Raw genomic sequence first — 12,649 nt, forward strand, 5'->3', positions numbered from 1 at the left:
GGGAGATCAGCCAGGGCTCGCTTGTTCTAATGCTGCAACCTTCGAGCCAGCGAACGACAAGATGCGGGCATTGTCTGCGGGCTCTTTGGGAAGTCTGCCACTGGCATCAGCAGATGGCACATGGTGCTCTCCATGGGGCTCCTGCTGTGCAATTCCTCCCTCCTAATAAACACAGCTGGGTTTTGGAATTCGTGGCTGGACTCTTGTTAACAATGCTCCGCTCCAAGCAACAAGCGGGGGCCAGGTAGGGATGAGGTGCCAAGCTGCCTTCCCCATGGATTCTGTTGATAGATGGGGAGGAAACTGGGCCATGCCTTCCTCCAGCTCCAGGCTCCCTGCCAGGGGAGGCCTGGTTTGCATGGATACACTGGATCCCCATGCAAGCAGCCGTCTCCCTAGGGCACTGGGTACCCCCAGTTCTGCCACAGGCACCGCGTAACAGGGCGCTGCAGCTGACTCCAGTGCTTGGAACATTGAATGGCTCACAATAAGCTTTGCATCCAGCAGAGACGGGTCCCCTTTCCCCCTCCAGCGGCCGGCCCGGCTCTCTGGGAACGGGAGAGCATTTTCCCCTGGAGTTCGTAACCTCAGATCACATTTTTTTAAAGAAAATAAAAAGTTGACGTCCTGCGCAAGCAGTTTAACCCAGATGAAATAATTGAAGGTGCCCAAGGAATCCAAAAACAACAGCGGGAGGAAGAAGGAGAATGGAAAGCCTTGGTCCCATTGCCATCTGCTTAATGTCCCAGCAAACAGCCAGCAGCTGACAGGAACGGCCACGGCTGAAGCAAATCTCTGCAGCACGACTGATTGCACCATGCAGCCAGGAGCCACCGGGTGCCAGTCCCAGCTCTGGCTGATGGGACCCCTCTCGGTGCCTCAGTTTCCCCATCTGTACGGGGAGGATGCTGCTGCTGAGCTCGCTGCAGAGGGGATGCTGCTGAGGGTTAATCAGAACACTGGGCAGATTGTATTCGTGTGCGTAGGGCTGGGAGCTCTTGGGCAAGGACCGTCTTCACTGGGGTGGGGTCCTTAGGGCTCCAAAGGCCACATTTAACCAGGATGGAGCTGAGGATGAACCAGGGAATTCTGCTGTGCATTTCAAATGCCACAAAGTCAGTTTGTGGCTCAGCCCCACCCAGCCCCACAGCTGTACTTTGAGCCGCTGGAGGGTCGCTGACAACCACCCACCTCCATACCGTGGCTCTCTAAGGAGTCACCTTGGGGAAAGCGGACCTGACCACTGGGCTCTGAGCCTCCAGACCTGGAACACCAGACCCACAGCAACCAGGCCCAACCCCCAGCCCCAGAACACCAAACTCCATCTCCCAAAGGCTTGGGAACCTCAGAGCCGTGCCTGGATGTGGAGCCGAACTCTCCAGCTGGGGCCCAGCTGCAAGGCTGATCTGACTCCAAACGCCCCAGTGGCTCCCGGCGTCGGATGCTGATCTGGACCTGGGGCCTGACCTCATGACTCAGGCCTCTCTCCATTTGGTTTCCAAACCCTTCTCCGCAGGAGAAATTGTTCAGGTGCTCACGTGTCCTGTCGAAAGGACCAAGGGGCCCGCATGCAGCGGGGTTCTGGTTTGAAGGGGCTGCACGGGGCTCTCCTAATGCCGCAGAGGAGAGCGGGGGGATCGAATCCCACTTTGCGTATCACGCCGGACAAGCGAAGGGTTCATTTTTCCCCTTGGCAGGTTTGGCCTTCATTTGAGGCAGCGCTGATAGGATCTCGCCCCATCGGCTGTTTCAGGGCCTAGCTCAGCTCCTGGAACCGCTCTGCACGGCCCCCTACCTGTACTCTGCCACCCCAGGCATCCGTCCCCCCCTGCAATGAATTTGTGGGGTTTGAGACTCTGAGTCCAGGACAGGGGGAATCGCGGCCCTGACAGGATACTCAGGAGACATGAGCGCTGCCCCTGCTCGTTATTTCAGTAGCAGGGAGAAGCCCCACCTGAGCTGAGAACCCCACGGTGCCAGGCCCTGCATAGGCACAGGGGGAAGAGACAGACCCTAAGAGCTCACTGTTTAAATAGACAAGACGGCCACAGGAAGGATCATTAGCCCCAGGGTGGGGTGAGGCCCAGAGAGATGCAGTGACTTGCCCAAGGTCAGGGAGTCTAGCAGAGTCCAGAATCAAACCCACATCTCCTGAGCTCCAGCCCACTGCCTTAGCCACAAGGCCAGGGCTTTCTGAGCGGAGAAGGGGGCAAAGGGAGGAAGACTCCTCCTCATGCTCTGATCAGCCTTTTAGCCTTTGCTGGAATCACCATTCAAACAGCTTGGTTCTGAGAGAGAAAAATGCAAAAACAAAAAACAAAACAAAAACAACCCCTGGGATATATTTATTGTTTTAGAACTCTCCAAATTCAGGTTCTTTGGTCTAAAAAGATAATTTAAGCTCGATCACACCCCAGCCCTACCCTCCGCCAGCCCCCCAGAGCAGTGATCTCATCAGACTTCCTGTGTGGAAGAGCCCTGTGGAAAACCCAGGTGTTCTGAGACAACGGGTTGGTGAGTCCATCAGAGGGGTTCTTTCCTCTGACCTGTAACAACGCCCCATCGAGGCATCTTTGATGCGCGGTATACACTCAAGATCCAGTTTTTGCAAAAGCCCGTGGGGGCCTGGGTCAAACTCAGGTAACCTCCAGCACACCTGAGAGCTTCCCCCGTTGCTTCAATTGGATACAGAATTCTACTCCACTTCCTGCTCTAAACTGTCACTATGCACCAGTGTCCCACCCCAGAGGGGACTAAAGTGATTGATCCTCTTGCTTACCTCACAGGGGCATTAACTGATCAATAAAATAGCAAAGCCAGGAAACCAACAGATAGTGTTGTCTGTCTGCAATAGCTAGTCCAACACCCTTTGCTTACTTCTCTCTTTTATAAGTTGCAAATCAGATCTCCGTCTAAACCCATTAGGAATGGATTTCTTAATGCCAAAGCAGGGATAAACCCTTGAACTGGCCTCTCCCAGAAACTAACCCAACAAAAGGTCAGAGGCGGACGCTCCAGCCTGACTCCCTGACACTTATATCCATTTTGTAAAAGATGTTGCTTGTTGCATCTTAAAAAGTGTTACAGCGCAGGATTCATTTGTAAGAGATTTCAGTCCTGAGCCAGTACCCTGGGTCTCCCGGTTCACTGTGACAGTACAATCCTGGGTCCACAGTTCCAGTTAGTAGCTCTGAAGACTGCTACAGTTATAAAACTAACCACGGACCATTGACACTGGGCAGGGAAACTGAATTCTCAGACCCCTGTGCAGAACAGACAATACCCAGCCTGCATCTCTGAATGTGTTTGACATTTTACCACCGAAGTCTGCCGAATCTGGAGCTGCTTGTTAGAGCCGCCTGATTCCAGGTCAATATTTACTTACTGAGTTCTAGTTAAAAAGCAAGGTGTTTGCCGGATGATCTAAAGGTTGGAGGAAATCTTGGGCTAGCAGATGTACATCCCAGCTATAAATGCGGCAAGGGGCCCTCCCACACACAACTGTGATGCACCAAGAAGGAATATTCCCTGCTCGGTCTTGTGTGGGATAATCTCTCCTAGTGACAGACAAAATCCTGCTGAGGCTGAGTTCAGAAAAGCCACCCAAAAGTTTGGACACTTCTTCCAGCCACCGCTGGGCCACAAATGCTCTAGTTCCAAACTGCCCCCAAATCTCAGGGTCTCTGGATCCAGGGTTTGGGCTTGTCTCATTAATTTATTTATTAGCCCTGTAGTGAGTGGAGACTGGGGCTCAGTGAAGAACCGATTTTTCAGTTTGGTGGCCGAGCTGAAAAGAAATTCGGTCCCTTTCAAACCCAAAGGGGCCCTTTTCCATTTTTCGCCTGAAGCTGAGAACATTTCATTCGCGTCAAAGGAAGCATCGATTCTGACTGACGTTTTCGAAGGGAAATGGTTTGTTTCTAGATGAAATGTCAAAATGAGCCATTTAGACTTTTAAAAATGAGGAATTTTATTTTATTTAACTGAAACTATTCACCCAATTTGGCCCAAATTCGCAAGTTGTTTCAGTCGCCCAAAATCTGCTTTTGTTTTTTTTTTTGGAGAACTTTACTAAGTGTTTGCCCAGCTCCACTAGAGACCCCAAATAAAGTCACAGCCCCATTGCGCCCAGTACTAGGCCCGGACCCTGAGTAAGAGAATTCAGGACCCTGTAGAGGTCTGAGTTTTGATTTGAATCCCCTTACCCAGCTGTTGAACTACACTACACAGCAGCTTGAGACAGGAAGTGAAGAAGAATCCTACAGTCACTCAAAATGGGAGGAGAATGCTGTGGAGTCTGTCCGTCTGCCAACCTGCTCCGCCTGTCACCGTGTTTGGACTGCAGCACGGGGATGCTACCTCCAAAAAGATGCGGGGTGGAATCTGGTGGCACCAAAGAGCAGTTCCCAAAGAGGCTGCCTGGGCATAATACCTGCCTTGACCCAATTACAAAGAAGTGGGCTGCTAGATCTCACAGCAGCAGGACGGGAAGTGTCATCTCCCAGGTAAGTCAAGATGGGAGGGTCATACTTGAGGAGAACATCTGGCAGACAGATGGACTGAACTCCAGGCCTGACTCGCTACTACATCTCCAAGATCTTACCCAGCCGCTGGGCAAAGAACAAAACTGGCCGCTTGGTAAATACAGGCTCCCTTCTTGTGGGAGTAAAAGCTGATGGTTACCGGCTGAGAACTGGAGAGCGTCGGCCTCCGAGCTTTGTAAACAGAAGGGAAAGGTGATGTTAATTTCAACAGAAAAGCAGCTCCCAGCTGCCTCCTCCAGTTTCCATGTAAATCATTTATTCTGCCCTAAGTTGGTATCAGCTCAGTATGGAAAGTGAGCACCAGGCAGGTTGGGAGCAGCTGGCTCTAGTCAGCTGTTGTTCTCTGGTTATCCTCAGCTGCCTTCTCCCTGGGTCTTCCCAGGGAATGGCCATGGCCAGTGGCCTGCTATGTTGTTGACTCAGCCAGTGGGGGCCAGCATTAGCCAAGCTCTGGTCCTGCTGGAAAGCACCCAGAGTTTGCCGTGAAAGGGTTGTAATTTACAGCTGCATTGGCTTCTCTAGGCAATGCAGCTCCAGAGAGGGAGGCCTTCAGGAAAGGATCTGGCCTCATCCCAGTGGTGGCAGAGAGGAGGGGAGGAGACCTTAGACAGAGTAGGCTGATCCAGTTCCTCTCTGACTCCACAAATGATCTCCTCTTTCCTCCCGGGGGGCGCCCGGGCCTTCTGTCTCTCTCTGGAAGCCTGGTGGCGACTGGCTGCTGTCCTGCAGGTTCACTGCCAGATGGGACTCCCCGCCAGCACCCTCCTGAATTGAGCACAGGAAGCACAGGGCCACCCGAGGGGCTGGTGATGCTGCTTCTGAAAGATGGAAGCCACCAGCAGGGTCAAGCTCGCCTCGCCTGGGGGGGACAGAGCTGGGAATTGCAGCCGGGCTGGCACAAGACCATTCCCCGCCGGAAGCTGCCAGTGGGGCGAGGAGGGTTTAGCCGCGTGGTTCATTGTCTCTGATGGCAGCACCGTGACTGAGCCCCCTGTCCTGCCAGCACATCCCTAAGATGGCTAGGCACTGCCCTGGCATTTGTGGGGCCGGGGTGTGTGTGTGTGTGTTGGACAATGGGTGTTGGGTACACACCACATAGGGCTAGCTGGAAGGTTCAGGGTCCAGTGAGGACAGATTTGCGCTGCATCGCACCTGGGGAGGGGGAGGGCGCTGCTTTCCCAAGCTCCTGCACTCCCAACCATACAAACCCATCGCATGCACAATGAGTGCTCGTTACCCCACTTTACCACGCTCAGCTGGTTTCTGATCGGCTTACACCCCACACGGAACTTTCCCTGCTGCTTACATCACCATAGAATCTGGCCCCATCTTTGTTAAGGAAATATGAACCTTATTCTATTTCCACTAAGACCCCTTTTGCACCACACTGGCAGTGCGAAGGGGCTTTAAAGTGGGTACAAATGCCACATACAGTGGCAGAGCCACATAGAAGGGCCTGGGCGTGAATGAGAATCAGGCCCCCTTCTCGTTACCTTCTTGCTCTTCACTCTGTCTCAGCCCCTGCTGAGCAAATTTGCTGTGGAAAGATCTCGAGCTAAATATTTATGAGCTGACATTTAGGTTTTGCATTAAAATCTGCTCCAGCAAAGGCCAGCCCGCACCCGGACTCGGGTTTTGCTGCGTTCAGGTGAAAGCAGGAATCAAAGACTGAACCAACTCAAACGTGGGGGCTTGTGACAGTTCGGCTGACGATCCAAAGTGAAAAGCAATAGCGTGTCACGGAACAGAAGTTTCTGCTGCAGTAGTTAGGAGGGGAGCTGACTCACCCACCCCCACACATACCTTTCAGTAGCTTTGCACCTCGCATCCCTTAGGGAAGCTGGGATGCAGCAGGAAAACATCTGTCTGAAGACAGGCTTCTTCCACTAACGAGCTGTTCGCTGCTAGACATCTGTTGACTCAAACCCTTTGAGGTGTGGTAGGGCTCGGGGCATCACACCCTGTGGCCTGGTAGAGTTTCAGTTTGGATCACTGCATTCTGTCTCCTTAACTCCCACGCCTCCCTGCCCAGCCCACTCTTTAAATGGGAAGGTGGTCTCTCCTTCACTTCCGGTCAGATCCCCAGTGGGTGTAAATCAGTCTAGCTCCATTGGCGTCAATGGAGAGACAGGGGAGGAACTGGCCCTTCGGACATGGCGTAGCAATGCGGTGTGGCTACTAAACAGCTGCCATGCTCCACCCCAGGGGCGGGTGCATTTCAGTGGCTGGCAAAGCAATGCCTGTACACACATTGGTAATGCACTCTGGTGTCCTTCAGGATGAATGGCGAGCTATAGCTCTAAGTCCTTTAAGCACGATAATAATTATTAAGTAGGCCAAGGCAAGACTGCCTGTTGCAGATGCATGTGAGGATGCTAGATACTGCAGTATATTGACAGATGTTACACTCCATCCACAGTGACGTCCTCTATAAATCTTCTACATCGTGTCTCTGCAACAGCCCATAAAGCCTTGACAAGTGCCTGTGTCACACGCTATGGAATGACCTGGTCCAGGTAGGTTTGACCCACTTGTTAGTTCTGGCCTGTTGCTCAGTAGGTAGCAGGTGTGCGTGGGAGAGGAGATCTCCAACACATGGTCCTGGGTCAGGACGCCCTGCTCACCTTAGAAGCCGTGGGATAAAGAAGTGCAGAGATAAAGCCACTGTTGGACCAGTGGCTGCGTAGTTACCCAGAATCCAGCCCCCAAAGGTGCTCAGTGACTTCCCCAAAACTCTCTTGGAAAGAGCCAGAAGGCTTTCTCCAGCCAGTAAGCACATCTCCAACAGGCGAATGACAGGGTTTTCGTTCGCCAACAATTCCATCCAAATCAGGGGGAAAATCTGTTTGGAGGTCGAACCAAAAATGGAATTTTTCCCTTTTTTTTTTTTTTTGGTAAATTCCAAAAGTAAAAACCCCGGCGGTTCCTTTGATCGGATATTAAACGTTCAGGTTTGATTTGGGGGCACACTGAGATTTTTTTTGCAACCATCTGTGACGATGTGACTCAGCAGGGAGGGGGGACCTGGGAATGTGCCCTGGGGATGGGAGACCTGAGAGCCTGTCACCTGAGCCAGGAGGGGGAGGGGGAGGTAACACCTCTGCCCAGGAATGTGAAGACAGGCTGCAGGAGAGAGCCTGCTGGGGGGGGGGTTAGTTTCAGTTTGGGGCTGGGGGGAGGAACACAGGGAACCCCAGGGCTGGGGTCTAAGCTCCCTGCTCTCCCAGAAGGACTTGACTGAGGGGTCCTGGGTGTACCCACAAGCTCTGTGGAACTGTGTTCCTGTTGTCCAATAAACCTTCTGTTTTACTGGCTGGCTGAGAGTCTCAGTGAATCCCAGGAAGAGGGGTGCAGGGCCTGGACTCCCCCACACTCCGTGACACCATCAAATCAAAGGAACTTTCCAAAGAGTCATTTTGAACCAAAAAATGGAAACGAATGTTGCAATGGAACATTTGGATCGGGGGGGAGAGGGTTAAAATGAACCATTTGACACAAATTCGCCGACTGCTTCAGGGTTGCCGAATCTGTTTTCTTGCCAAAAACAAAAAAAAGTTTGGGCCCAAATAACGTTGCCCCGCTCCAGTGTCTTCCCAGGCCCCCTGGCTGATTCTCCCTGAAAGAGAGAGCGGTAATTCTGGAGCAAGAAGCCAGCTGACCCCTTTTCTCTCAGGGTAGCAGCCTTGGGACTGAGGCTGCAACTGGGGAGAACCAGCCCCGCTTCGTAAAGAAGATAGGGCATTAAGAGCATTCCCCCACCCCCACATGACACAGGAGACCAGCAAGCGCACAAGACAAATCTTGGCCCCGTGGCAAGTTTATTCCCTCCGGTTTCCTCAGCACGTTTGCCAATTCCCAAAGCAAATCTGTGTGCAATAGCTGCACAGGGGTTACCCTAGCAACGGGCGAATGTGGACAGGTTCGCAGTTCGTGCTTGGTCCTGACGTTAGCCAAAACTCCTCGGAGATGCTGGAGCCTGCTGGAAAGAGCAGCCCTGGATGGAAAGACCACGAAAACGGCCGCGGGCTCAGGCATTTCAGTTCTGGTCCCACATGGGAATGACCATGAAAACAGCCGATGCCAAGGGGCTTCGGATCCCGGCTGGCTCCAGGGAAGGTGAAGATGGTAAAACCTACCGGTCAGTGCCTATTACATGTCCCTCCCTGAACCAGATCCTGCTCAAGAGTCTGACTGTAGCTCAACCTGTCGAGACTTGTGCTTTCAGCTCTGGAGGTCCCTGGGTCAATCCGTGCTTTGTTGGCCAAACACGGCAATGGAGGGGGAAGAACATTACCCAGACATTTCCGTGCCGCCAACAAACTGCACTTGAAGTTTGGTCCAGAACAGGGAAGCTAACAGAGAAGCCAGGCTGGGAGAGGGAAAGAGACCACAGGAAAAGGAAACACGTTTGATAACAGCCCAGGGGAGCACACTCGCATGACAGCCAAGCCCCTGGCTTTGCAGTGGGGGTTCCTCCAAGTAACGATCCCCAGAGCTCCGAGGGGAGAGCACCCTTGACGCACGATGCTCTAAATCCTAGCATGCCCCCGTCATGGCACGGCGCTGCTCTTACCTTGGTCACAGCCATGGCGCTGGCATGTCCCCAGATCTCAATCAGCTGCTGGCGACCAAATCTGTAATCTTCCAGCAGCTCCTTCTCGATGGCTTCCGCCTCCACGCGGCTGCAAGGCAAGAGGCAGAGGGGCTGTGAGGATGATGGTGGGATCCCCCATCACGCTGCAGCTTGTTATTGCACCTGCATGCTCAGGCCAAGACTTTCCAAAGCGGCTGCCTGCAGCCAAGCTCCTAGGTCCATGCGACCAGCTTTTGGCATGTGCCAATCAGCCAGGAACTCCCACTGGAGTCTACACCAGCAACTGGTCGTTTGCCACTTCGCATGCTAGGCCTGTGTTGTGACATGGGGCCCACCAAGCACCAGCCTAGGTAAAAATGATCCTGCTAGTGAGTTGCCTCAAAAGATTCCCTCTTGCAACTAACCTCCAGCCCCGCCGGCTTTCCCTTGTGCTGGGTAACATCACAGCTTGCCTTCCCGCCGCACCGACAGGGCAGTATTTTGTGGAAGAAGGGAATAAGTGGCTACGTATCCCAGACCTCAGCCATGCTCCCCATTGCCCCCTTCCCGCCCTCCCACCCGGCTGGTGCTCGTTCAGGAGTCAGACCTTCCGCTGGATCCTTCTGGGAGAGCTCTCCTCGCTCGTTTGCCAAATCCAGGTTTGGAGGGACCTGAGCTCCCACAGGTACCTGGCAGGGTTAATCTGGGCTCGGCTGTATCGAAAGGCAGAGCTGTGCACCCCTGGACCTTCTCTGCACCCAGCCCCGGCCACCTGTTTGTGGTACCGCGGTGGGAGAACATGGAAATCTGCGCGCCGAGGAATCTGCACGTTGCAAAAAGCTAAACAACGCGTCACTTGGTCATTCACTAGTGATCCCAGAATACTGACTTTGGAATTGGACGATTGTTCACATCTGCTGGGTCACCTGACTGCAGGAAGAGACAAGCAGGTGCTGCTTTCAGGACAGAGCCATTTTGCTTGTTACGAACGTGGAATGGGACATCGAATCCGCTGCGACGGCCACCAGACCGGGTTCTTTGGGGACGAGGCACCGGGACCCTGGGGTCACTGGCAAAGTCAGACTCGGTGCAAGCTGGGAAGTGGGGGGAGTCATATTAATTCACACCAAGGATCCAGTTCTTCACTACCGTGCACACTGCATGTCACTGTCTCAGTGCAGAGCGGGCGTGTGAACGGTTACCATTCTGAGCTGGTAGCATTTCACGCTCACTTTGCACGGCGGTCAATGGCACACAGTGTGCAAGGCAACAGGGAGTTTTTAAAAATATGTATCTATTTCTGTCTGTTAAACAGCTGCCACCCCCCACCCCCCAGAGGTGGCTGCCTCACTGTAGTGGGTGATCCTTGTATATCAGCCACCATTCACATACACTGCTACTACTCAGCACCTTCCACTTGCAAATCATTTTACGAGCCACACAACACCCCTGTGAAGCAGCCAAGTACCATCCCTGCTTTATCAACAGGGAAACTGAGACAGAGAGGGCGTCTTAAAGCCACAGATGTTGTTAGTGGCAAAAGAGGCAACCCCAGAACTTTTTCACCACAGCGGCGGCTAGGCTCTGGTCCACCAGGAGGGCTCCCCGCTCTGGGTGTTGCAACCCGGTGCAAGGGGTTTCAACACCACTCAAGTTTGGCTCAGCGGCCCCTCCATCAAGGAGCCACTGGCCCAAACCTGAGCAGAGCTGCGACCCCACAATGCCAGTTATGCCACTCGGTTTGGGGGCCCACTCAAACAAGGCAGCTGGGGCAAACTGCTCTGGGCAGCCCTATCCCCACCCATCGGCACCCATGCCAATGATATGCACTGTGCGTAATGCGCATAGGGCCGCAGGCACCACTGAGCAGAAGAGCCGGGATTGGAACCCCCGCCATTCTAGCGCCCAGCCTCCTGCTCAAACCACGAGCCTACAATTGTCTCCCAAATAAAATCACAAACTCAGACAGTTAATTAGGCTCCTGGAAAAACAGGCACAAGGGACGCAGCTTCAGTGTGAAATGTCCTTGCTTTCAGTCAGCTTCCAGACCGGTTATTTAAATGCAGCCCTGAGTATTTAATGAGCATCCAAGGCCCCCCCAGACTTCTATATTCTGTCTAATCTGCACCGCGTGTTACCGGTGGTGCGAGGCCCCACAGATTCCGCTGGGTTAGAAACCGAAATATTTCTAGCGGGCGAGAGGCCCAACCTCACTGCTGGAAAGCGCCCGGGGGGTTTCTGAGCTCCAGCTCCAGCAGGTTGGGTTTATGGAGATTATTCACAGGACAGAAGCCCCTAGGCACGGTCTGAGATCAGAGGCCCATTGCAACCCAGACCAGGCCAACCAAGGAAGGGTCGTTATCCGAACTGAGCGACTGATCCAAGCTCACGCACGGAGCCAGTGGCACAGCTGGGAATTGCCCCCAGGGCTCTAGGGTCCCAACCCGGTGCCTTATCCCCCATGAGCTGCCTTCTCTGAAGCTGATGAGACCGTTCCAGCTCCCTGGGGCAGGGAGGGTACGTGCTCAGACACTAGACAGCCCGGAACGAGTGAGGCCAGGGCAGCGTCTCACCCACGCACAGCGCCCAGGTGAACTGAGGATATGCCTGTCTGCTCATGCAGATCCTGGCCCCCCCCCCGGTTTAAACTCTGTCCTGAAGGTCACTAAACCTGGGCTCAGACAGACAGTAGGGAGGCGGGGAATTCCACAGGCCCTGGCTTTCATCCCAGCATGCCTGGGGCAGGACCCCAGCCACTCCTTCGGGATCGATGGCAAGAGCTCTCCAGCTTATTTCACGGGCCATGACAGGGCCTAGGAGAAGAGGTCTGAGATAAAGACATCTGCCAGCCCTCCTGGACCAGGATCTTGCCTGCCCCCGCTGCGCATCGGAAGCCGGCGAAGCACCGGGCGGTAATGTGCTCTTGGCGGCCAGACTCAACGCGGAAGACGGGCAGCACCACGGAGCCACAAACACAGGGGCCTTTGGAAACTTCCCAAGCTATTCTCTTGGGTGCTTGGCGGGTTTGAAGCTGGAGGCGTTGTTCTGGCCTGGTTTTAGTTTCTACCCTGGCCCAAAAGATTCCTGTGGCCCAAACCCCCTGCAGAAAGCAGCGTCTCGTGTAACCTGGGCTCACGCCCTGTGGCTCTGCCCCCTCTAATGGCTAGTCGATGGGCAGCACTCTTTGAGCCGGCTGATGCCCTGAGCTAAGGGCGCTCGCTGCGGAGCTAAGGAGGAACGTGCACCCTGAGCCAGGGGTTCGAGCCCCCGACGCCCCTTCCCCTAGCAAACGGGATTCAGCGCCCACGGTTTTCTAGATCATTAAGTTCACTGTAAGTTTTGCTATTGACAAAACGTCTGCGCGGCTGAGCTGATCCCAGCCCTCTGAAATAGGAGTCATCCCTGCACGCCTCCGCAGCCAGCTGCTGCTGTCGAGCAGAAGGGGCCTGGTCGCGACATTTCCACCATCTGCTTAATCGGCACTAAAATAGCCAACCGCAGCCTCTGCTCACTTGCCGAATCGGGCCCGGCG

The 12,649-nt window shown here is 54.0% G+C and overlaps 1 protein-coding gene across 4 annotated transcripts in view; it reads right to left on the bottom strand.

Moving 5' to 3' along the window:
- Nucleotides 1-12,649, bottom strand: part of LOC125627090 (NADH dehydrogenase [ubiquinone] 1 alpha subcomplex subunit 13) — a 61,403-nt gene that overhangs the window by 20,186 nt on the left and 28,568 nt on the right. For 3 of the 4 annotated variants that reach the window (XM_048830869.2, XM_048830872.2, XM_048830871.2), the window contains one exon: nucleotides 9,118-9,226. In XM_048830869.2, the coding sequence (XP_048686826.1) occupies nucleotides 9,118-9,226 (109 nt within the window). Of the gene's footprint in view, nucleotides 1-9,117; nucleotides 9,227-9,724; nucleotides 9,962-12,649 lie in introns of those variants that run through there. The other variant, XM_048830870.2, reaches the window with a different exon arrangement.

The sequence above is a fragment of the Caretta caretta genome, chromosome 25 (assembly GCF_965140235.1).
Source record: "Caretta caretta isolate rCarCar2 chromosome 25, rCarCar1.hap1, whole genome shotgun sequence".
Taxonomy (NCBI): Eukaryota; Metazoa; Chordata; order Testudines; family Cheloniidae; genus Caretta; species Caretta caretta.